General features: G+C 53.1%; 2 protein-coding genes across 2 annotated transcripts in view; one reads left to right on the forward strand and one right to left on the reverse strand.

Annotated features, from left to right (window-relative positions):
- Positions 1-21,181, forward strand: part of B4GALNT3 (beta-1,4-N-acetyl-galactosaminyltransferase 3) — an 88,540-nt gene extending 67,359 nt beyond the window's left edge. The window contains exons 4-20 of the mRNA XM_035027855.1: positions 5,562-5,657; positions 6,133-6,223; positions 6,639-6,739; positions 7,287-7,354; positions 9,203-9,281; positions 9,407-9,473; positions 11,137-11,280; positions 12,275-12,384; positions 13,339-13,439; positions 13,694-13,755; positions 14,422-15,217; positions 16,896-17,215; positions 17,873-18,026; positions 18,279-18,351; positions 18,758-18,911; positions 19,513-19,639; positions 21,073-21,181. Coding sequence (XP_034883746.1) covers positions 5,562-5,657; positions 6,133-6,223; positions 6,639-6,739; positions 7,287-7,354; positions 9,203-9,281; positions 9,407-9,473; positions 11,137-11,280; positions 12,275-12,384; positions 13,339-13,439; positions 13,694-13,755; positions 14,422-15,217; positions 16,896-17,215; positions 17,873-18,026; positions 18,279-18,351; positions 18,758-18,911; positions 19,513-19,639; positions 21,073-21,181 — 2,652 coding nt within the window. The remainder of the gene's footprint in view (positions 1-5,561; positions 5,658-6,132; positions 6,224-6,638; positions 6,740-7,286; positions 7,355-9,202; positions 9,282-9,406; positions 9,474-11,136; positions 11,281-12,274; positions 12,385-13,338; positions 13,440-13,693; positions 13,756-14,421; positions 15,218-16,895; positions 17,216-17,872; positions 18,027-18,278; positions 18,352-18,757; positions 18,912-19,512; positions 19,640-21,072) is intronic.
- Positions 21,182-24,065: 2,884 nt separating this feature from the next.
- Positions 24,066-24,890, reverse strand: part of NINJ2 (ninjurin 2) — a 36,327-nt gene continuing 35,502 nt past the window's right edge. Inside the window, exon 4 of the mRNA XM_035028499.1 lies at positions 24,066-24,421. The gene's annotated coding sequence lies outside the window, so the exon portion shown is untranslated. The remainder of the gene's footprint in view (positions 24,422-24,890) is intronic.

Consider the following 24,890-nt stretch of genomic DNA (forward strand, 5'->3'; position numbering starts at 1 on the left):
CAATCCACCTATTTGCTGTGGGGCAGGAGAAGAGGAGGTAGCATCGTGCTAAATATGATGTTAGGTTATTCACGCCGTGAAACTGCCTCTGTTAGAAGCCCTGAGAGAGGACACGTTACAACACTGGCACACCTGTAATAGATGACGTCATCAGGTGATTACGCCCCACCCCACCTGGAGTGTTTTGAAAAGAGGGTGCCTTAAAGACCATTGATTCCATGATCTAGCCTTCAATCCTTTGAGGACAGTTGGGATCATTTTCCTTTCTTTCTGTTTTGGTTTTTTTTTTTTAAGATTTTATTTATTTATTTGAGAGAGAGAGCGGGGGCGGGGGGGGGCAGAGAATCCCAAGCAGACTCTGTGCTGAGCAAGACGTGGGACCCGATCCCACGACCTGAGCCAAAATCGTGAGTCCAGCACTCAACTGACTGAGCCACCCAGGCGCCCCAGATCGTTTTTTCTAAAGATTATGGCTGTATAACATTCTGCATTTATTTTTTTTTAAGATTTTATTTATTCATTTGAGACACAGAGAGAGAGAGAGCATGAGCAGGGGGAGAGGCAGAGGGAGAGGTTCAAGAAGCAGGCTCCCTGCTGAGCCAGGAGCCCCCATATTGAGCTCGATCCCAGGACCCTGGGATCATGACCTAAGCTGAAGGCAGACACTTAACCATCTGAGCCACCCAGATGCCCCCATTCTGCCTTTATTAATCATTAATTTCCCCACTTTTTTTTTTTGCCAATCAAGGATGGAAATATATATGAGATTAAAACAGTGAACAAATAGTAAATAGTGATTAAAATAGGATTAATTTTTTAAAGAAATAGTTGATGTTTTAATAAGTGTGTATGGCCTTTTGGTGATAAATGCCTGATTTCCATTGACTTTTTTTTTTTTTTTTTAATTAAAAGTAGCTTTACCAGGGTGCCAGGGTGGCTCAGTCGGTTAAGCATCTGCCTTCCGCTCAGGGCTCAGGTCAAGATCCCAGGGTCCTGCTCAGCGCAGAGCCTGCTTCTCCCTCTCCCTCTGCCCTTCCCCCAGCCCGTGCTCTCTCTTGATTTCTCTCAAATAAATAAATAAAATCTTTAAAAAAGTAGTATTTACCAGGGGCGCCTGGGTGGCTCAGTTGGTTAAGCGACTGCCTTCGGCTCAGGTCATGAACCTGGAGTCCCGGGATCGAGTCCCGGGATCGAGTCCCGCATCGAGTCCCGCATCGAGTCCCGAGCAGGGAGCCTGCTTCTCCCTCTGACCCTCCCCCCTCTCATGTGCTCTCTGTCTCAAATAAATAAATAAAATCTTTAAAAAAAAAAAAAAAAGTAGTTTTTACCAAAAAAAACCCTTACAAAATCCTCATTACAATCTTCATAGATCTTCAGGGAATCACTGATCCAATCATCTTATTTCACCAACAGAGAAACCAAGGCCCTTCGAAAGGCTAAATAACTTAACATTTGCAGCCATAGAGCTGCATGGTGGTCCCTGCCCCCACCACCGGTGACTCTCTCTGCGATCTCCTTACCTGTCTCCTGCCCTTTTGACAGACAGTCAAATTTATTGAACATCTAGCTGTCAAGAGCTGTCAGGTGGTACTGTTATCCCCCTTTTGCAGGTAATGGCTCGGAGAGGGGTTAACTCGTTCACTTCTTCCAGGTGGCATCACTAGGACACAGCCCTGCCCTGAAAGTGAGCAAGGACAGAGGATAAGAAAGCTGGCAATGGCTTCACGGGGTAACTGCCCTCAAAAACTTATTCATGGCACCCCAAATCATAAGACTGTAGTTCACAAACCCCACTGATTAACAAACCTCAATGCCAATTTATTCATTTATGTCCATTGACCAAAACACTGTCTGATGCTCAGGATGTTCCATCTGGAAAACAAAGAGTTACAAGAAAGAAATTCGGTAAATCCAAGTAAGATCAAAACAAGTCAGCCTTTCCCTGGCTTTGGCGAGCTGCTGTCTCTTGATGAGAAGGCCGAGACCCCAAATCTTCTTCTCAGGCTTACTTTTTTTTTTTTTTGGTAACAATTTTATTGAGATACAAATTAAATACCACATAAGTCATCCATTTAAGGTGTGTAATTCACTAGCTTTTACTAGATTCATAGAGTTATGCACCCATGACTGTTAATTTAGAGCACTTTCATTACCATAGAAAGAAACTCCATACCTGTTAGCCATCACCCCTCACTACCCCCTTCCCACAAGCCCTACACAAACAATAATCTACTTTTCTCTTTTTAAGGAATGCTTTTTTTTTTTTTGTACTTTTTATGATTTTAATTAGGCTCCATGCCCAACATGGGGCTTAAACTCACAACCCTGAGATCAAGAGTCACATGCCCTACCGACTGAGCCAGCCAGGGTGCCCAGTAGTCTACTTTTTGTCTCTCTAGGTTTGCCTGTTCTGGTCATTTCATATACATGGAATCAGATAATGTGACCATTTGTGTCTGATTTCTTTCACTTAACATGATGTTTTCAAGGCTCGTCCATGCAGTCGCCTCTACCAGCACTTCATTTCTTTTTATGGTTGAGTACTGTTCCATTGTGTGGCCGCACCACATTTTATTTACCCACTCTGGAGTGTACTTTCTGTGATTGGCTCCTGTGTCTCCTGGGGGCAGAGGTGACTGCTCCTGCCTTCATGCCATGTGCCCCCGACCCCTCTGCAATAGCCCCTGGCACGGGTGACACCGATTGTTAACATGTCTCTCTCCTTGGAGGACCACATCTCCTTGCATCTCTTACCGGTCCAAAGCAGACATTCAGCACTTACCGAATCAATGAAGGAACATACGGTTCCGAGCTTAGCTTCTGCGAGCATTTGTTCATTCAAATAATTAAGATGTTCTGGAAACACAGCGGAGGGAAGCTATTAACTCTTGTGAGGAAGTCAGAGAAGGATGAACCAGGGTTTGCCAGGTGGGGGAGAAAGGAAAAGGCCCTGCCACCGGCAAGTAGTGTTTGTAAAGCCATGGAGAGGTGAAGGAACGTGACAAAGACAGGGAGATGGGTGTGGGTGGCGTGTAGGTGTGTGACAGGGAGTGGCAGGAGGTGAGGCTGGGAAGGTTAGGTCAGTCGAAAAGACCTCTCATGCCAGGGTGAGGTTTTGTTCTGAAGCCTTTTGGGAGTCTCCTGAGCTGCAGAGTGACATGATCAGGTCTGTGCTTTAGAAAGACAATCTTGCAGGCAGTGTGAAGAATCAGTGGAGGGAGAGAAGCTTCCCTCCAGTGAGGAGGCTCTCCTGCAGGCCTGGCAAGCACAGTGGGGCCTGGTAGAGGCAGTGTTGTGGGAATGGAAGACAGTGGACATTCCTGTCTGAGGACCTACCTGGCTGACCTTCCCCTCCTGCATCCATACTCCCAGACACCCTTCCCACTTCCACAGGGTTAATTGCTGTGTGTTTTGGGGGAGTCAGTTTACCTTTCTGGGCCTCAATAATCTGACCTCTAAAATGAGAGGGTTCCAACAAGTATTTTCTCCACTACTTACAACTGGAAGTTCCAAATCTGTCATTGGCCAAATCTGGTGATAGGAGTAACCAGTGTCCTTCCCTGGGCCTTAGTCCCTGCTGGACAATGGAGAGAGCGGGCAAAGGGCAGTGCTGACGAGCTGGAATCCCTCATCCCTGCCAGATACAAAGTCTCCAAAACTTAGAGAGATGCAAATCCTGGTGGGGGTTGCCAGTTTGGGCCTGGGAGGAAGATGGTGCCCACGGGTCCCACAGAGACGGTGGATGAAGCATGGTTTGAAGGCTACCGTGATGCCGAGTGAGGGCCTAGACCTCAGAGGAGAGGGCTAGTCCTCTTCCTACACGCTCATTTCCCCTGCCTTCCATTCTCCGGAGCATCTCAAGCTACCCTTGCTGTAGCAAGCAAGGCCCTGAGTGGGAGGCAGGAGGCGGCCAGCCCAGTTCCTTCCTTCTTCCCTCCTTCCCCTGCCCAAACCCCCTGTGGCCTCTGGCCTCCTGGCTGAAGAAAACAGATTTCTCTGGTGGCAAGCCCTCCCTCGGCAGTTTGCTGTGCATCTGAGCACACTGCCCTGAAAGTCTTCCAGGGAGGGGCTTAGAAGAGGTCATTTGTAGGAGACAACTGAGTCTTATAAACTGGATTTAAGGAATTTCCCCAGAAGTAGCACAATGTCCCCATTCTTTCCTTCCAAGAAGCCTCAGCCCGCCCCCTGCCTACCCAGCCCACATTCTCTCTCCCACCCATCCCAGCCCCCAACTCATATTCCCTGGTGCGATGGCTGCTTCCCAAGGCCCCACATGCTCAGCTTTGACCAGGCCAGTGTGCCCAGGAAGTGCCAGGCTGCTGAAGGGATGGGGAGTGACAGGCTCTCTTGTGTCCCTTCTGGATCCAGCTGTGGGGTCGTGTTTCCTCAGAGGCCGCACCTCAGATCTTTGGCATTCGTGCGCAGGACTTCTCCCCTCCCAAACATCTGTCCTCCAGATCGCTTGCTGAAGATCTTGTGCTACTTCCTTTTATCCGGGCTTCCAGTCTGGGTGTCCCTTACTCCTCTGTTTTCCTCAGGGCAGCTCAGATTTTGATATCTGATGGGCCACAGTGGGGAGGGAAGGGCAGGGCCTGTTTGTATAGAGTAATTGAGGCCCCACCTCCCACAACCTGGAGATTAAGCTGGGGGTAGGGGGAGGAGAAAATTGCTGAGATGGGGTAATCTGAAACTCTTTGTCAGGACAAATTGGGACAGGATCCCCACGCTTCCCCTCCCCTCTCAAACGCCCAGCACTTCCACCCACTCAGAGCACTGGCTCTAAGGCCCTCTCTTCTGAAGGGGGCCCTCTGCCGCTGGCCTCCAAGCTCAGTCTCTGCCCCACCGATGCCACAGCCAAGGAGCAGAAAGCATACATCCTCTGCTCCTAGCTTCCCAGGGCTGCCCAAGTCCTGGGCGCCTGGGTAGTTATGCCAGGAGAGGCCCGCGCAGAGCAGGAGAGAGGCTTCCAGCTCCTAAGGGAGCAGTCGGAGGCCGTCCTGCCGGATGGGGCCCCCAAAGACCTCCTGCAGCGCTTTCCCAGCTGCTTCCCCACAAGGGGAGCCAGAAGCGTGAAGACTACTGGGTAGATAAGGTTTCACCAGCAGACAGCTGTTCGAGCTTACTATTAGGCATAAGGGGAAGGGGAGGGGAGGGGAGGAGAGCAAGTCTTTAGCTCCAACTCCAGCCTGGCGCTCCTTCCAGTTCTTTCTGTCATCTCTGCCTTTCTGTCATAGCTATTACTGCCCCTTACCTGGGGAATGCAAACCAGCCCCCTTCCTGCATGGAAAGAGCCGGGACTCTGTGTGCGCGCGCGCACAAGCATAGCCAGAAAAACAGACCCAGGCTTTAGGGCCAGGCAGTGGGGATGAGGTTGGAGAGAGGCTGTGGGTGTGAGGATGGGATGGGACTGAATTGGACTGTGACCTTCAGTAGTGAGGGGAACACCGGGGCTGGGGCTGCGGTGGCCGGGGCGTCGTCTGTCCACCCGGCCTCCTCAAGCCGCGGGCCGGACGGGTGCCGGGGCGCTCACACTCACCTGCTTGCTTCTCTGCCCCGTACAGTTCCGGGGCCACGCCAACCTGCATGTGTTTGAGGACTGGTGTGGCAGTTCCATTCAGCAGCTCAGGAGGAACCTTCACTTCCCACTGTACCCACATGTGAGTGTTTGGCGCGCCTCTTTTCCCTCCCTCGGCCCACTCCTGTGTCTCATCTCCCCGTCTTCTGTCTTCTTCATCTGTCCTGGCTCTTTTCTGGTTCATTTTCTTTCCTTTATATCTTGGGTCCTCTTTTCTTCTGCCCACAGTTACTACTCTTGCTCCCTTCCCAAGGATTCCTTTGAGTTCTCTGCCATCTTCTGCATCATTTCAGCTTCAGGCTCTCATTGTGCCTCATGATATAATTTAGCCAGAGCCACCACATACAGTTGGGCTGGTTGTGCACTGTACAAGGTTACATGAACAAAGAAGCAAGTGGGAGTAGAAATCCTGCCTACACTCCACTCACCAAGCCATGCCCCAGTCCCTCCTGTCTCCCTCCCCACCTTGGTCTTCCCACCAGCCCTGAGTGGACCAATTTCTTCAGTTTCCTCTTCCCTCTTCTGGGTAATGGTTTCCCTCCCCTTTCTTGGCGTAGATTCGCACAACCCTGAGGAAGCTGGCCGTGTCGCCCAAATGGACCAACTATGGCCTCCGCATCTTTGGCTACCTGCACCCCTTCACCGATGGTGAGGCCAGCCCCAAAGTCCCATCCTCCTGCTTCCTGCTCCAGGTTCTTTACGGTACCCAGAGAACATAAGCCTGTAGTTGAGAAGTAAGTCCACATTAGGCTACCTGGACCCTGTTAGTCCATCACTGGGGAGAGGGGGGAAATTTAGTCACAGTGAGGTCTCATCCAGTGCCCCCCAGCTGCCACTTCACACCCTGATTTGCAGAGTCTGGCACTAGCTTGTCTCTTCCTGGGAGTCTTCCCTGTCTTCATGGTGTCTCCTAGGATGTGGAACCCCCACTTTACAGAGAGGGAAGTCATGGCACCAAGCCCTCTGAAGAGAATGTAATCGCTAAGACATAAAATAGGCCTTCAGCCCTTTATACTAATGCCCTTCTTGCTTTCATCTGCAAACTCTCTCCCCGACTGCCCAGGGAAGATCCAGTTTGCCATTGCTGCAGATGACAACGCTGAGTTCTGGCTCAGCCGGGACGACCAGGTGTCAGGCCTTCAGCTGCTGGCCAGTGTGGGCAAGGTAGGGTCAGCCCAGCTCCAGAACTCTCCCACTGGGCCCAGGAGCCAGGTCATGGAAGAGGCACCTGCCCACATCAGGAAACCCTCATTACCATTAGTCTCTCTGGTGTGACAGCCAGGGAAGAAGGCGTGAGAGAGAAGCATCCTCCCTCTCACCCCTGCCCCGTTTTACAAAGGGATAGACAGAGTGTAAATTGGGGAGGAGTGAGGAGTTAGTCTGAGGCCACAGAAAGACCTCAGGAAGATTCATCTCTGGGCTGGGACTGGGCCACGTCCCGTTTTGGGGTTCCAGCATCCTTAGCATGGTGCCAAGGATGAACGCCGTGGAGCCTGATTGCTCGGGCCCCTTGTAGGAAGGGCGGAGGTCCTTCTTGCCTGGGTTACCTGTCACTCCCCTCACCTCTCCTGTTTTCTTTCCCATCTCCCTGCTCTTCTTTTCTCCCACATCTCCTCCCCATTCCTTCTTTGTCTCTTCACTCCCCGCCTCCCTTCCTTCATATTGTCCATCTTCCTCCTTCCTTCTCTTCTCGCTCTCCCCACACCTCTAGACTGGAAAAGAGTGGACTGCCCCTGGAGAGTTTGGGAAATTTCGGAGTCAAATTTCCAAGCCAGTGAGGTGAGTAGGGAGTCTCGTGACATTCCTATGAGCGACAGAAAAAGCCCAACCTACCTCAAGTGCTGAGGTCAAATCAGGCAAGGGAGTCCAGTTGTACCCTCCCTTTTCTCCAGCCTTCCTTATCCAGATATGCAGCATGCCTGGGCTCTCGTGCATTCTGCTAAATGAAGTCTTTGACTTAGAAACCATCTGGCCCATCCTTCCTCATTTTACAGATGGGGAAACTGAGGCTCAGAGCGGGGTGTGACTGGGAGAAGGTCACACAGCTATTTAGTGACACTCAGGACTGGAAAGCAAAATAGGTCTTTCTTCTCCCAGTCCTTGCCCTTCCCATTTGCTCCATCCCTGGAGATGTCCACAGCCTGGACACTGCCTGTGCTGTGGAAAGTTCCTCATCGCTGTGATCCCTTGGGAGACTGGAGCGAGACCAGGCCTTTCCCAGCCTGTAGTGGCTGGAATTGCTTTTGTCATGCTGGAAGGGGAACTTAGCCTAACCTCAGAGTGCCACCTGGTGGCCTGCCCACACAAGCAAGAACATGCACTGGTTTAATGGTGATAATAGTGATGTTGGTAACAAGAAGACGGCTTAGCTGGCGAAGAGCGCTTGCCCTTTGCCAGTCTCTGTGGTGAGCACTTCACATGTAACTCAGCATGGCAGCTAACGTCATAGACCCAGAAGCCAGACTGCCCGGGTCCAGATCCCAGCTCCACCACTTACTACCTCAGTGATTTTGGGGCAAATTACCCAAGATTTCGGTGCCTCAGGGTTCTCATCTATAACCAAGAATTAAGTGAGTTGGCATGTATAAAACCGTTAGAACAGTGTCTGGCACATAATAACAACTCTGTAAGGGTTACTATTACAGATGGCCAGACTTACAATAGTTCGACTTACGATGTTTCAACTTTACGATGGTGCAGAAGTGATATGCATTCAAGGGAAACTGTACTTCAAATTTTGAATTTGGATCTCTTTCCAGGCTAGCAGTTAAGGGGTACAATAGTCTCTTGTGATGCTGGGCAGTGGCCGTGAGCCTCAGTTCCCAGTCAGCTACATGATCACAGGGTCAACAGCCGATAACAGCCATTCTGTGCGCATACCACCATGCTGTTTTTCACTTTCATTTAGTAACTTACATGGGATATTCAGTACTTTGTTTTAACTAGGCTTTGTGTCAGATGATCTTGCCCAACTGTAGGCTAATGCAAGTATTCTGAGCACGTTCAAGGTGGGCCAGGCTAAGCTATGATGTTCGGGAGTTCAGTGTATTAAATGCATTTCGACTTCCAATATTTTTAACTTAAGAGGAGTCTATCAGAACGTAAGCCCATAAGTTGAGGAAGATCTGTGTTTCCTTTGATCGTCCTGATTCTCCTGTGAAGTGTGTACTGTTAGTACCGCCATCTTACAGAAGAGCAAACTAAGGTCACACTGTGAGTAAGAGGTAGTGTGGGGACTACCAGGTGTCAGGCACCTGGAAGTGGTGTCTTTTTCCAATTTACACCAAGTTGTGGTGTGTGGTAGCCATGGGGCTGGTAGAGTGGGTCCAAAGGAGATCAGTAGCTGAGCCCACAACTTGTGAGAGGGCAGAGCTAGAGGAGAGTGGGGTCACGCACACCCCATACTGTCCCTGGGGGCAGTTACAAAAGCCTGGGCTCTGGCTCTGCCTGGCCTCTCAGAGGGCCAGCATTAAAAGCAAAGCTCCTGGGATTCTGGAAGCAGAGAAAAAAAAAAGACAAGGGGAGGCTGCGGATGGCAGGAGCAAGGTAGGATGGCGGAAGAGTGGGTCACAGGCAGCCACAGGGCCCGAGAAGATAGCCTTCTTTGTCTCTGCTCTCTCCTGCTAGCCTGGCAGCCTCCCAGAGGTACTACTTCGAGGTGCTGCACAAACAGAACGATGAGGGCACGGATCATGTGGAAGTCGCGGTGAGAGCCCTGCCGTGCCTGCCCCCCAGCTCAGCTCGGAGCCGCTCCTCGCCCCTTGTCCCTTGAACTCTTTTCTAAATCCAGCTCCCTCCAAGCCTCCACATCCACCCTTTCTCTTCTTCCAGTGGCGACGGAATGACCCTGGAGCCAAGTTCACCATTATTGACTCCCCTTCCCTGTCCCTTTTCACAAGTGAGTAGGCTCTGCCCCTCCCCTGGAGACAGAGGTGAGCTGGGGCCAACATGTGGGGTTCAGTCCACTGAGGGGATTTGGTTAAGGGAGGGGTGGAGGCTAAAGCTCAGGGTGCTTGGAATGTGGGTGGAAAGGGGGTCCAGAACAAGGAACAGAACTTAAAGGGAGCCTAAGGTCAGAGATCCTTAACTCTCAAGGGTCAGTGACCCCTTTGAGAACCTGCTGGAAGCTTGCTGAGATCTTGCCCCAGAAGAACGCCCTTGTCCATTCACACACAATATGTTGTGTACAATTTCAGGAGCACCCAGAGACCATGAGGCTCCCTCCAGATGAAAAACCTCTGAGTGAGGCCAATTTCCTATTTTACAGTTGAGGGTCCCATGGTTCTTTGCAAAGCCATGACCAGAGCTGAAGAAACTTTCTCACCTGCTTTAGATTTGCAGTAAATGAACTCTTCAGTTGTACTATGTATTGCTCATGATTTCCTATGCATCCGCAGGCCCCACTGAGAAATCACCAGCAGGCAAGTGGGGCCACGTGGGCCCGGGTGTAGGAAGAGTAGGCAGGGCCAGAACCCCAAGGGAGGAAGGGAAAGCTGAGTGCTGGGAGGAGACTGGGAAGGCAGTGGAAAGTGTGTGAGAGACAAGGAGGGCAGGATGGGGACAGGCCGGGGAGGCAGTGTGGCAAAGGCAGGATAGGTAAGAGGAGGTTGATGGTGAGTGAAGCTAGAGGCCACAAGGTCAAGGCAGAAGGGGCAGATCGTGAGCTGCTAAGTTGATGCAAGAGGAAGAAGGGGGAGCTGGAGTCCATAGATGCAATGTGAAATGAGAAGAAAGAGGCCCATAATAAACTTCAGGGAAGAAACTAGTAAGATGAGCCAGAGGTAACCAGCCCCAGGTAGAGAAGGAGAGCTCCACCTGGGGCTGAAGGCAGATGAATCCAGACAGCAGGGAGCAACCAGGGCAGTTAGAAAAGGGGAGGAGGAGGCCTGGCTCACTTGGAAGGGAGAATACTAGTCTGGGGGTGATGGAGGGGGCAAGGCGGCGCCCTGCCGTGGGCCGCCTTGCTGGCTTGTCTGTCTGAGACGCAGCATAACCTGGAGGCTGAGACTACACCGACCAGGTTCAGATTCAGCTTTGCCACTGACCAGTTGTGTGGTCTTCGGCAAATGACTTAGATTCTCTTTGCCAAAGCTCCTAGTCTGTAAAGTAGGAATAATCACTAAACACCTAAGGTATACGGTGTTTATGGAGATGAAGTGGTTTGATATTTATAAGATGCTTAGAACAGTGCCTGGCTGGTTATTTATTAAGTGCTCTGTACATGTGTGTGAGATAAATGAAGCAGACTTAAATGACATTTCCAGCAGAGAGCAGTAACACATTTGAGGAAGTGGTGTCTTTTTCCAATTTACACCAAGTTGTGGTGTGTGGTAGCCATGGGGCTGGTAGAGTGGGTCCAAAGGAGATCAGTAGCTGAGCCCACAACTTGTGAGAGGGCAGAGCTAGAGGGGAGTGGGGTCACGCACACCCCATACTGTCCCTGGGAGTGGTTACAAAAGCCTGGGCTCTGGCTCTGCCTGGCCTCTCAGAGGGGCAGGGGTCTGGGTTCTGGGTTTGTCCAGGACTCACAGCTGCTTCTGTTCTTTCCTCCCTGGGCCCAGATGAGACAGTCCTAAGGATGGATGACGTGGGCCATATCCCTCAGACAGCAGCCAGCCATGCAGGCTCCCGAGACTCTCTTCCCAGAGAGGAGCTGCCCCTCGCAGACATGCTGCGGCCCGACCCTCGGGACACCCTCTATCGAGGTAAGGCCTTGGCCGCACACTTCTCATCCAGTCTGGGGACCATACACTGCCATGGGTGTTAGTAGAGGGGACTCCGCAGACTTGTCACTTCTACTACAGTATTCCAAAGTCAGAGAATCTTGCTTTTCCCTTAGGAGTGTAAAATATAATATGCGTATAGAAAAGTACAAAAATATATGTGTACAGTTTTACAGTTCCACAAATCATTACACAGCAAACATTGGGTAACCACCTCCCAGGACAGGAAGTAGAACTAGAGCCCAGAAATCCCCTACGTGTCCCTCCACAATCACATATATCATAGTTTTCTACTGGATCCCAACTCTTTTTTTTTTTTTTTTTAAGATTTTTACTTATTTGAGAGAGAGCACAAGCAGGGTGAAGGGCAGAGGGAGAAACAGACTCCCCGCTAAGCAGGGAGCCTGATGTGGGGCTTGATCCTGGGACTCTGGGATCATGACCTGAGCTGAAGACAGATGCCCAACCGACTGAGCCACCCAGACGCCCCTGGATCCCAGCTCTTAATCCAGTGAGAGAAATATGTTCCCACGAAGGTGTTAGAGTCTTACATTCTTGGGAGCATTTACATTTTAAAAGATGAGAGAGCCCCAACCCCCACAACAACTGGGTGGAAATTCAGTCATTGGCCCTGAGCCAGGATGAGATTCGGTGGCCTCCTGGATGTTTCTAAACCTTTACTGAGGCTAGCCCTCTACAGCCATCCCCATGCCATGAACCGGGGACTGTGGCCGAATCCTTGGCCTCCAAGACTCCTTGAATGTACCGACCCCAGAAGAGTGGTGCCAGCCTTAGTTTGGCAACCTCAGCTGATGGACTTGGACTGCCCATGGCTGCTATGAGTGAATACAAAACGGTGCCTGCTCAGAGCAGAGGCCTTCGGCCCTCGCCCTCAGCTGAGAGCCTTTGTGCCTCGAAGCCAGCCCGTTCCAGTCTCCCATCCCCACCCTCATCCCTCTTCCTTTACTGTCCTCAGTGCCTCTGATCCCCAAGACTCATCTCCGCCACATCCTGCCTGATTGTCCCTACAAACCCAGCTACCTGGTGGATGGGCTCCCCCTGCAGCGCTACCAGGGACTCCGCTTTGTAAGTCTGGGGGCTGGGCAGTGGGGGCTTGCGGCCTGTGGCTGAGATAGAGGGGTGCCGGGCCTGACTCTTCCTCCTCCCCATGCCACATAGCAGTAGACAGGACAGCCTCACAGGTCCATGGGCTGGGTGAACTTGTGTTCCACGTTGCCCATAGCCCAGTGGACTATAAACCTTGAGAATAAATGCTCGGCCTTAGGAAGAACTCCAACTCCAGCTCTGCCACAGTGATGATGGTGATGGGAGGTGGACTGGCCTGAGCCTTCCTATACTCTCAGCACCTTGAGCCACACACCCTGTCCTACCGGGCGACCAGCCAGCAGTACTTCTTAAACTCATAGATGAGGCCCTGGGGAAAGTGAACTGTGGAGGGGAGGTTAGCTCTAGAGAACCTATAGCCCAGGTGGAAACTGCAGAGGCAGAAGGCACCCTATATATCCAGATCTAGAAACGATTAGGAGAGTGCTCGAGGCAGGAAGAAGCGGCCAGGAGTCATCCTCTGGGTGGAGAGTGGGTGGGGTCTAACTGGGAAGTTGGTTGGTGGCATTGCCTGAAGCTGTAAGGGAGGCAGGAAGCAGTGGTGGGTAACAAAAGGGGGGTTGTCCCAGGGCCATGGGAGGTTGCAGGTGAAGGTTTGGAGGTGGCAGGAGGAGGAGAGAATGGTGCTGGCTGCAGCTGGGGAGAAGCAGCTAGGATGGGAGGTGAAGGGCGCGTGCACTGGGAAGCTTGAGCCCGGGGTTGCATTTGGTCCAGAGAGTCCAGGAGAGGAGGCCTGAAGAGTGGATGGAATCCCGGTCTGCGGAACAAATGTTTTCATCCGAAGCTCAAAGCAGCCCTTCTCCCTTCACTGTGAGCCCTGTGTGGGCCCAGCCAGGTGCAGGCTTCACCCTGGTTGGCTGATTTCTTACCGAGATCCCACTCTCTCATTCCTGATGCTTCTTTCTCTGCCTCCAGGTGCATCTGTCCTTCGTTTACCCCAATGACTATACCCGCCTGAGCCACATGGAGACTCATAATAAATGCTTCTACCAGGAAAACTCGTACTACCAGGACCGGTGAGCAACACTGAATGGGGCAAGAGAATGGCCTTACAGAGGGGCTCCACAGGACTAGAGGGGCGGCAAATGCCCTTCCAGCCCGAGGAGTCTTGGCCCTTCCCAGGCATGCCGCACACTCACAGACACACACACACACTCCTGCCCTCCAGACTGGGGCATGACTCCATACTGCTGCTGGCCCTTCCCGCAGAGCCTCACGCGCTAGCCTGTGGGGCCCTGGGTGCCAGTCTGCTTCTCCCGTCCTCCTGCAGGTTCAGCTTTCAGGAGTACATCAAGATTGACCAGCCTGAGAAGCAGGGGCCGGAGCAGCCAGGTAACAGTGACTGCTGAGGCTTCCAGGTCAGGCTGGGAGGGATGAGCATGGTCTGTTTCTAGAGGAAGTTCAGGCCAGGCCAGCCGTGCCCCTGAGGAGCTTAAAATCCGAACCACACAGCCGCTCCCCCTACACGCAAAGGAGGAGAGAGTGGTACTCCTTCCTTTTCCATCCCAGGCACATGCGGAAAGTGACACTGTATTTAACAGCATGCTGCGGCCAGCTGGAGGAGAGTTAGAGCCCCAGAGGAGATTGCTTGGACTGCTGGAGGGATCACTCTCCCTGGCACGTCACTGGGGAAGTTCTTCTGAGAAAAGCCCTGTTGTCCTGTGGCCTTTCTTCTAGAGGGATTAGGGCATGCCAGGGCCATTTGTTGGGCCCTGTGTGTGCCAGGCACCTGCTAGGCACTTCAGGTATTTTATATCGCTCCATCTTCACAACAGCCCTTAGGAAGATGCATGATTATTCCCTTTATGCAGAGGAAGAAACTGGGGTTAGTTGAGGTTGGTAACTTGCCCAAGGTCACACAGTAAGCCAGTGGCAGAGCCCAGGTGCAATCCCCACCTGACACTCGTTGGGTGTCATTCATAGGATCAACTGCGTCTTACCTTGTTTGGGAAAGTTGGAAACTCTGATGTGAGGAATGGTTGTTGTTATTAACAACAGGTTTTGAGGAAAGCCTTCTAGAAGAATCCCAGTATGGAGAAGCAGCAGAGGAGACCCTTGCCTCCAATGTCCAGAATGCCAGGATGCCAGAGGGAAGACAAGTGCCTACCTTTCCCCTTGGGCAGGATGTCACTGACTACCACCTCCGGAGCCTGCGGAAGCTCCTAGCTCAGCCCCGGGACGGTCTGCTGGCACCGTTTTCCAAGCAGAACTCCACAGCTCCTTTCCCTGGGAGGACCAGTGATGTCCCAGTCCAGCAACCAGAGAAGATGGAGCGAAGACCCAGCCCCCAGCCCAGCCAAGATCCACCTCGCTCTGAGAAGTGGCCCCAGGGGCATCTGGCGGGGAAAGTGCCTCCTGTCAAGGGGCCTAGGCCCAGTCGTGACAGTCCCAGGAAAACACTAGGGCAGTCCCAGTGGCTGAATCAAGTTGAGACATACATCGCAGAGCAGAGAAGGGGAGACAGGATGGAGCCCCCAGCCCCCAGGAGGGGTTGGCGCGGTGAGGAAGACATCGTGGTCGCTGCAGGCCAGGAAGGACAGATGGAGGGAGAAGAAGAGGGGGAAGAAGAAGAAGAGGAAGAGGATATGAGTGAGGTATTCGAATACGTGCCCATGTTTGACCCAGTGGTAAACTGGGACCAGACCTTCAGTGCTCGGAACCTTGACTTCCAAGCCCTGCGGACCGACTGGATCGATCTGAACTGTAACACATCTGGCAACCTGCTGCTTCCAGAGCAGGAGGCTCTCGAGGTCACACGAGTCTTCCTGAAGAAGCTCAACCAGAGGAGCCGGGGGTAAGGTAAAGGGCTCTCCTGGGACCGGGGCTGGGGCACAGCAGCCAGCTGGCCTGGGGGCAGGAACCTGGGGGCTGTTGCCCGTTCCCCTGCTGCAGGCTCCCTGGACGATCACCCGCCTGGGACCCCCTGTTCCTGAGAATGAGCTCTACCTGTCAGGTCTTTGTCCACCCTCGGGCAAGATTCTGACATCCCTTGGTACCTGGCCTAGGACATGTGTTGAGCACCAGGAAGGCTTGGTAGATGGGGTCCCCTTTCTCAGGGAAGGAGCTAGTAGTAAAGGGATAGAACAGGCAAAACTGAGACTAAAAGAGACAAGACCCCAGCGTGGGCTGGAAGGGCTAGGGCAGAAAGCAGGGCCTAACTTCTTTGTTTTCGCATTCATTCATTTAACCAATCAACATTCTTATAATTGAGATACAATTCACGTAACATTCAATGTACCATTTTAGAGTGTACGGTTTTAGAGTGTACAATTTGGTGGTTTTAGGCATACTCGTAATGTTGTGCAACCATCATCTGATTCCAGAACATTTTCATCACTTTTAAAAGGACCCCCGTACCTGTTAGTATTACTTCCATTTCTTCCTTCTCTGAGTCCCTAGCAACCACTATTTGACTTTCTCCCACTATAGATTGACCTATAATAATCATTTCATGCAAATGGAGTTATATTTCGTGTAAATGTAATATGTGGCCTTTTGTCTCTGGCTTCTTTCACTTAGCAAAACATTTTCAAGGCTTCTCCATGTTGTAGAATGTATTGAGTGCTTCATTCCTTTGTACTGCTGCATAATATTCCATTGTGTGAATATTCTGCATATTGTTGATTGATATTTGAGTTGCTTCCACTTTGGGGCTATTATGAATACAATACTGCTATGAACAGTTGTGCATAATTTTTTTCATGAACATGTTTTCAGGTCTCTTGGGGATATACCTAGTAGAATTGCTGAGTCATATGGTAACTCTGTGTTTAACATATTGAGAAACTGCCAATCTCTTTTCCAAATCAGCTGCATCATTCTACATTCCCATCAGTGGTGTCAATTTCTCGACATCTCTGTCAATGCATGTTATTTTCCTTTCTTGAAAATAGCCATCCTAATGGGTGCAAAATGGTATCACATGGCGGTTTTGATTTGCATTTCCCTAGTGATTAATGATACGGAGTTCTAACCAATCAACATTTCTCTAATAACCCATCGTGTGTTATGGATTGTGAGTAGAATATTTTATTAATGAGGGTCAGTTTCTGAAGGAAACATATTCACCTTATATACTTAGGATCTTAGAGCTATAACAGACTTAGAGCAGGTCAGTAGGTGCATTTTTAAAGATGGAGGCAGTGAACACTAGAGATAAAACATCTGGCGGAAGCATCTTCCTTCCTTCCTTTCCTTCCTTTCCTTCCTTCCTTCCTTCCTTCCATTTTTTTTTTTTTTTAAGTAAGCTCTGCACCCAACGTGGGGCTTGAACTCACAACCCTGAGATCAGGAGTCACATGCTCTACGGACTGAGCCAGCCAGGTGCCCCTTGTGTCAGCATCTTAGCCAATGGCAACACTAGGACAAAAATCAGGGTCTCCTGACCTCTGGCCTCACAGGCTTCTACGTACCATGTTACCTCCCACAGTGGGGGAAGGAGTTACTCAAGCTGCCCACCCTTTCTGCCACAGGAAGTACCAGCTACAGCGCATCGTGAATGTGGAGAAGCGCCAGGACCAGCTACGTGGAGGTCGCTACCTCCTGGAGCTTGAGCTGCTGGAACAAGGCCAGCGCCCAGTGCGGCTCTCCGAGTATGTGTCTACACGAGGCTGGCAGGGCATCGATCCAGCTGGTGGGGAAGAGGTCGAGGCCCGGAACCTGCAGGGCCTGGTTTGGGGCTCACACAACCGCCGGAGACATGTCTTGAATGTCCGGGCCCCAGAGCCCAAACTGTGTTGGCCCCAGGGCTTCTCCTGGAATCACCGAGCCGTGGTCCACTTCGTTGTGCCTGGTGAGCCTCAAGCTGATCCCGGCCATTATCAGCAGAGTGGGGATCCTAAAAGTCACCATGAGCACCCAGGTCTCTGCTCACTGATGTGATCTCACAAGAACCTGTGGGAGAGGCCACTCGACAGGCGAGGACCTGAGGTCACATGGCCGAGTGTTGTGGTTGGCAAAGATGCCAACTCGTAGGCCAGGTGCTCCCTGTTGCGCCAGGTTTCGGAGCGGGGGGCGATCGTGGCCGTGTTGTCGTACCGGGGTTTGCACCTGCTCTGGGGAACAAGACATAGAGTGGCTTAGCTGGTTTCTGTAGTGGGAAAGAGGAGCATGGAGCAGATGTGTATAACCGTGGGCTGGGACAGGAGAGCAAGAGTGCTAGTAGGATGGGCAGATAACGGGGTTTGAGTGTGAGAGCACAGTCGGGTTACTACGAGAGAACTGAGGACGAGCCCCGGTCCCAGGCCTTCCCATGAGGCGCTGCCCGGAGGCTCTGTGGGCGCCAGGGTGCAGAGGCCCCTTTCATGGGTCAGCTGTCCCTCTCCCGCTGCATTGCTGGTGGGTCCGCAGTGGCAGAGGTCTGCTGGGGCCCTGACTCGTGCGGGAGCTGGTAGTGGGGCTGCCTTTTTCGGTGTTACCACTTCTTTCTTCCCGTTGCCCACTGCGGTAGTAAAGAACCAGGCGCGCTGGGTGCAGCAGTTCATCAGGGACATGGAAAAGCTATTCCAGGCCACCGGTGACCCACACTTCAATATCATCATCACTGACTACAGCAGTGAGGACATGGACATCGAGATGGCCCTAAAGAGGTCCAAGCTGCGGAGGTGAGGAGGCTCCCCGGCCGGAGTCTGGCCGGAGCCACCCGCTTTCTAGAGTCCTGGGACTGCTGGGTGCTGGGCAGAGCTCGAAGTCCCAGCTGGCTTTCCTGAGTCCCACTGTCTGGCTTTCTCCAGACGACTCACCTGCACACATCCTAGGAGCACACATCATCTTCCTCTGGGCCCGCTGGCGTCCTCCAGGGACCACTGCCGCCGAGCCCTCATACTCTGCCCCTCTCTCCTCTCCTCTCCCTGCAGCTACCAGTATGTGAAACTGAGTGGAAACTTCGAGCGCTCGGCTGGGCTTCAGGCTGGCATAGACCTGGTGAAGGTAATAGCCTGGGAGAGGCTTGGGAGACACGGTTACAGACTGGTTAAGAGGTGGAGACATCTGGGATGTGTGAGGTGGCCAGCTCCTCAGGGAAGAAGGAATGAGGACACGGAGGTCCCCTCTGCTGCAGGGCGGGTGCCAGGGTGGGGCTGAGCAAATGACTGTGGAGCATTTGTCCAGAGGCCTTGCCATCCATAAAGGGTGAATGAGAGGTGTCAGAATTCATTCTCTGACTCTGACTACTGCGCTCTGGTGCCCAGTACTGTGGAAATCTGCCTGACAGTTTGTTCTGTGGAAGTTTGTCCATCATATGAGTGGGAAGGAGCCTGAGGATTGTCCTTGGGAGTGGCCTGACCCGCGAGCCCTGGTCTGTGGGGTCTGCTGACCCTCCTTGATGTGTCCTCAGGACCCGCACAGCATCATCTTCCTCTGTGACCTCCACATCCACTTCCCAGCTGGAGTCATCGATACCATCCGGAAGCACTGTGTGGAGGGCAAGATGGCCTTTGCCCCCATGGTGATGAGGCTGCATTGCGGGGCCACCCCCCAGTGGCCTGAGGGTGAGCCCTGCCTTGGGCTAGGGCGGGTAGGAAAGCCCTGTCTGGCCTTGGTTCCTCACCCCAGAGCTGGAAGCAGCCGTGTCTACCATGGCAGCCTCCCTCTTCCTCCTACTCCTTCTGCCCCCCCGCCCCCCGACAGCCCACCAGAGGTGCCTGAGGGCTGTGCTCACAGCCACAGCAGCAGCACCGGTGAACATTTCCTCCCCACCTTCCCTTCATTCAGTCATCAGATATTTCCTGTGTGCCAGATTCTGTGCCCTGTGCAGATAGAAAAATGGCAAGACAGGCCCTTTGCCTCTGGAGAGGGAAGCAGACACGGAAAGCATGGTCAGCTGTGTCCCCAGTGGCTGCCGTCGTGAGATCCTGTTGTAGGGCCGGTAGCCCCCTCCTGGTAGGACCGCAGCTTCCATTGGACCCTGACCTGAGTGCCGGGGGGCTTCCACCCAGAACAGGCAGGGACTTGTTCACAGGAGACAGTTTTCAGTGTTAGGCACCCTGTCCCCTGTCTTTCAGAGAAGGCTCTGGGAATGCAGCCCAGCAGCCTTCATTGCTTCCTCCTGGCTCCTGGCTCATCTCATGGGGGCTTCTTGTCTGGCCACAGGCTACTGGGAGGTGAATGGGTTTGGACTGCTCGGCATCTACAAGTCGGACCTGGACAGAATCGGCGGCATGAACACCAAGGAGTTCCGAGACCGCTGGGGCGGGGAAGACTGGGAGCTGCTGGACAGGTGACTCGGGGAGGAGGGCGTCTGAGAGGGGCTACGGGGAGAGAGCAGGGCTAGACCAGCCAAGGCCGGGCCCGCAGGGCAGCAGATTCCTGACCACTGGACTCAGAGGAAGCCCTGCCACTCACAGGGGGTCATATTACTCGCCTGGCTGAAACGCAGTTTGTGTGTCTATTAGAAGGGGGATGATCCTGCCTCCGCCTATGTCTCAGGGTTGGCCTGGAGAGCAGAGTGCATGGTGGGCTGTCAGGGTAAAGCAAAAGCCGGTGAGCTGTACGCGTGTAAATGCTGATGCTCTCAGCGCAAGCCCAGCACCATGGAGAATACGATATACGGCTGCGTTCTCCCAGATCAGAGCCTTCCTCCCCCGCACCGCTGCCTGGCGGGGAAGCTGAGGCTTGGGCATGGACAAGAGAGACAGATGAAGGGTCAGGAAAGACTTGGGGGCCAGCAAAAGAGACAGTGTGTGGGTCATTAAAGAGCAGTAAGGGGCGCCTGGGTGGCTCAGTTGGTTAAGCGATTGCCTTCAGCTCAGGTCATGATCCCAGGGTCCTGGGATCGAGTCCCACATCAGGCTCCCCCTGCTCTGCCGGGAGCCTGCTTCTCCCTCTGCCTCTGCCTGCCATTCCCCTGCTTGTGCTCTCTCTCTCTTTCTCTGTCAAATAAATAAATAAAATCTTTAAAAAAAAAAAAAAAAAGAGCAGTAAGATATCCAGGAGGTCTGGGGCCCTAGAAGCCCGGGAGAAGGGAGTTTCAGGGAGCAGGAAATAGTCCCTGGGAAGGAGAGAGGAGAACCCAGGATAGGCTACAGACTTGGCAAGCGGCAGACGAGGGTGTTGAGGCAGGAGCGGGCAGGCCGGGACCCCGCGGCAGGGTGGTGAGGGAGCCAAAGCTGTTAGTACGAGATTCCTCTTTCAAGAAATTTGCTTTTTTTAAAAAAATTTGCTGCCACGAGGGGCGCCTGCCTGGCTCAGTTGAGAGAGCATGCAGCTCTTGATCTCGGGGTCGTGAGTTCGAGCCCCACATTGGGGGTAGAGCTTTTTTAATAAAAGTTACAGAAAAAAGAAATTTGTTGCCAAGAAAAGGGGAGGGAAAGAGGACAGTAACTTGAGATTTGGGTTGAAGGGGAGGGGGCAGAGGAGAGAAAGGGAGAGAGACATCAAAGGAAGAAAGGACCAGGGTCGACTGCATATCGTTCTCCTCTCTCTAAAGACTGGCAGGCTGAGGCTCTGAAAGGTGACATGCGTTACACGGTATGGGGCTGGGATTCAAACCCAGGCTGGCTGGCTCCGAAGCCCACCTTTTGTGCACCGTGGCCTCCTCTCTTGCTCCGTGGGGGTAAACAGAGGAAGACGGGGGGTGACGTAGATGTGGGAGGTGGAGTCCCCAGTTGCCTCTTGTGCTTCTGTTACTCACCCTGCCCCTCCCCCATGCAGGATCCTCCAAGCGGGCCTGGAAGTGGAACGGCTCGCCCTCAGGAATTTCTTCCATCACTTCCATTCCAAGCGAGGCATGTGGAACCGCCGTCAGATGAAGATGCGGTGATCCTGAGGGGCGGCCCGCTGGACTGACTGCTTCCCGCTCCTTGACTTGCACTGGCTTCCCAGTGCCCCCACTCGCTGCTGAGGAGGAGGGGGCGGGTGGTGGGGGAGAAGCCATGGCTGGGCCCCGAGAGGCCTCAGAGCGAACAGCATCACTCCACCCAGAGCTGTCGCCTCACGCAGACAGCTGCCAAGGCCCCTCTCTCTACTCTGGGGGCCGCTGAAGGGAGGACCTTGGGAGAGGGACCAGGAGGGGCCGTTCACTCAGTTGACAGAGATGGACCGGCTCCTGGCAAAGGTGGCACACTTCAGTCAAGGAAGGAAAGACCTGTTTGCGCGCTACCGACCTGTCTGTGAGGTGCATTCAGCATCCCCTCCAGGCTCCTCCTGGGGAGTAGTGACCACAACCTGGAAACTCTTCTCTTGGACATATTTTATTGGGGTTTTTATTTTTCTAACAGAAAACCAAAACTGTACCTATCCAGACCCAGCCTTGACTGTGAGAGAGTCATGAGGATGAGGATGGAGTCATGCATTTAGGGCATGTCCCCACTTGCATACCTCAGACCCACTCCTGTGTAGCGCAGCGTGTCCCTCGGTCTTTGACCTGGCAGCTCATTTATAACCAGAGGAGCTGGCACCGCGTGGATCTGTTCTCAACTCTATCCCCAGCCCGTGCCTTCCAGAGACACGCGTGTCTCTCCCAGGGAGCCACTGAACAGCTGGCCACCGAGGAGGGCATTAACCTTCCCCTCCCGGCGGTGCTAACTCCAGCCTGACCAGAAGCACAGACTGGCATCATCTTCACGATGCCCCTGCGGGGTTGGGTGACAGCTGGTGGGCAGTGGGCTCGTCATTCCCCAGTGTTTGGCGTAGAGGTGGTGCAGGACGGGCACAGTGGAGAAGGAGGGAGGAGAAGCCCCCGGCCTGGCCCACTTGTAGGCTGAAGCCTTGGGGAGAACATGAAGCAGAGAGGAAAGAGGATGGAGATGTAAGAAAGCCTTGGGCTTAGATGGGAACGGGGTGGCCATCCAGCAGGAAGGGAGGAAAGGGAAGTGGAAACTTGAGGCCCCACAGCCCCACTCTCCCACAGACTTGGCCTCCTGCAGGGAGATCCCCAGCCATAGCCTGCCCGGAAGAAGAGGAAGGGGTGTGGACAAGACGGAGGAATAGGGAACAGGGTGGGAAGGGGCAGGGCCACGGGTTCGGAGAGGTAAGGGCATCACCCTGAGATCTCTTCCCCAATTGGAGGGGAGTGGGGCCAGGAGGAACTGGAAAGTGGAGCCATTTCAGGGAAGATAGCCCTTGGCCTTTGTAGTCTCCGGCCGCCCTGACACCTGACGATCACTCACTTAATCTTGCACTAAAAATCCCCAGGTGCCTTTGGGGCTGGGGAATCTTTCTTCCGCCACTGCTGAATTGACCAATGGTGCATTGGACGCTGGCTCTGGCACTCGAGCATCCAGCGAAGGAGGGGAGCACGGGGCTTCCTGCTGTGAGGAAGCGCTCACGGGGATGCGGCAGGGCCCAGGAGGCCAGTCCCCCTGCTGTGATAGAGTCCAAGTCACAGCATTTGGAGCTCCAACATCTACCCAGTAGGCCCTGCATTCACCAAGAGCACACACTTGGCATTTAGGAGAATGGAGCCCATTGAGAACCTTCTGGAGAATCCTTGCCCCCCTCTAAGAAATCAGGAAGGACAGAGACTTTCCAGTTAATGGGCTGTGGCTTCTGGATTCCATACCTGCCCCTTGGGCCCTGACTTTTCCTGCAGCCCTTGCTCAGGCCTACCACCTTTGGGAAAGAGCTGTAGGGAATAGGTGAGAGCTACAGTTGGCTGGCTAGGGTGCCGGCTTTCTTTCTGGGGCCACTGTCCCCCTTGGCCGTGGCACTGGTAGGCCTGAGCCAACCCAAACAGCTCTGCCGCCTCTATCCTCTTAATGACAGGAGCCAGCCCAGCCTACCCTGCCCTGCTCAAGGTCCCCTCTGACCCTGGCCAGTGCCTTTCCTTCGTTTGTTACCTCCACACCATCTGCCTTAAAGGGGGAGGCCCTGGTACGGCCCCTACTCTGTAGGGAAATGTGTCGGGGGGCGGGGGAGGGAAATCATTAAATACAGCATCTTCTTAGAAAACAAAGTGGCTCATGTGTTTTCCTCATCTCCCATAAAGATGGGAGAGGGGTGGGCTGAGGGCCTAGGGTTCGCATCTCTGTCCCTCAGTTGTCAGGCCTCTGATGGATGTGCCAAGGACCCTCCCGCACCACCCTCCACCATTTACCATTCGTTTGGTGCCTGCCCTGTAGGGAGCTGCCTGAGGAGTTCACCGTCTGAGAGTAGACTGGGCATTTTCTGCTCAGCAGGTTAGTGCAGATTGGTGGTTCCAGTAGAGAAGGGTTGATGGAAGCCCTGGGGGAAGAAAGCTAGACACGGCTAGGATGGTTTGGGGAGCAGTGGTAAAGTAGCAGACAATCTAAAAATCATTTCTGTTTGAGCTAGGGATGCCCGGTTGATGCTTTACAGGTACAAATTTATCTTGCGCATTCTATTTGGCCAAGGCAAAGATCAAATGAGTTTGTATGCCTTAAGCACACGCCAAGGGAAGGTGCTAATTTGAAAGCTAGGATAGGTTTATGACAGGTTCTCAAAAAGGATTGTGCATATACATGGATCAATCCAGAATTGACTAATCTGCCATTTATGTAGCAGATGGTAACTAGCTCAAGGCATATGGAGCCAGGAAAGTTGACTCAGAGCAGGATCTAGAGAAGAGGGAGTCAAGCCCTTTCCAGAACACAGCTGGAGAGGGCATCCAGAGTGCAGCCCGGATGCATAAACATTGACTCATAGTGGATTTGCAGAAAACTTTATAGATAGAGATCATTCCATTTTACAAAAAGGGAAAACTGAGGACTGGAGCCGAGGGAATGGATAGGTCAGAGAGAAGGAATGAGGTGGACTAAGAAGTCCTCAAGCCGGGCAGGCTTGGCTTTAGGTAGACATGCCTTAGGTGCGGGAGATGCTACCAGAAAGCAAGGTTGGCAGTACCCCAGTCTGAGCTCAGGACTCAGACCAAGATGGGATTCACTTAGACCAGTAAAATAGCACGTCTTCATTCAGATGCTCTGGGTAGGGAGCAAGGGCATCTCCATTGCCCTTCTCGGAGCTCTCCCAGGGGCTGTGGAAAGTGCCCATCAGCCTAGCAGAGCGGGGAGGAAAGAGGCGGAAGCTGTTCCAGACCTGCGACCTGTAGAGGAAGCAGAGAAGAGATGGTGAGGTGGGCAGGCCAGACCAGCGGTCCTCAGACTTCACTGTGCACACAATTCCCCTAGCAACCTTTTTCAAATGCAGGTGCCCATTCAGGAGATCTGAAGTGGGGCTGGAGATGCTACGTTGCCTGCAACGTTCCAGCTGGTGTTGCTGCTGGTCCACGGACCGCAGTTCGAGTAGCAAGGGCTGCTGGGCAGTGCCAGGGAGACATCCCAGACTGCATCTTTCCTCTTGCCAGAGGAGCAGAGCCAAGCACTAACCACACTGCCTCCCACCCATCCCAGGCTAAAGAACCCCAGCCTGACTGCTGAGGAAAAGTCCCCCGTTAGCAGCAGGAGGGGCCTTTCCGGGCCCGGATCCAAGCTCTTCTCTCAGACCCCCTCCTTGCCTCAGAGTGCCAGTAACACCTGTTACTTGCAAAGATCTTGCTCTTACCCCAAATCCCC

The sequence above is a fragment of the Mirounga leonina genome, unplaced genomic scaffold (assembly GCF_011800145.1).
Source record: "Mirounga leonina isolate KUSES-001 unplaced genomic scaffold, KU_Mleo_1.0 Mir_201, whole genome shotgun sequence".
Taxonomy (NCBI): Eukaryota; Metazoa; Chordata; class Mammalia; order Carnivora; family Phocidae; genus Mirounga; species Mirounga leonina.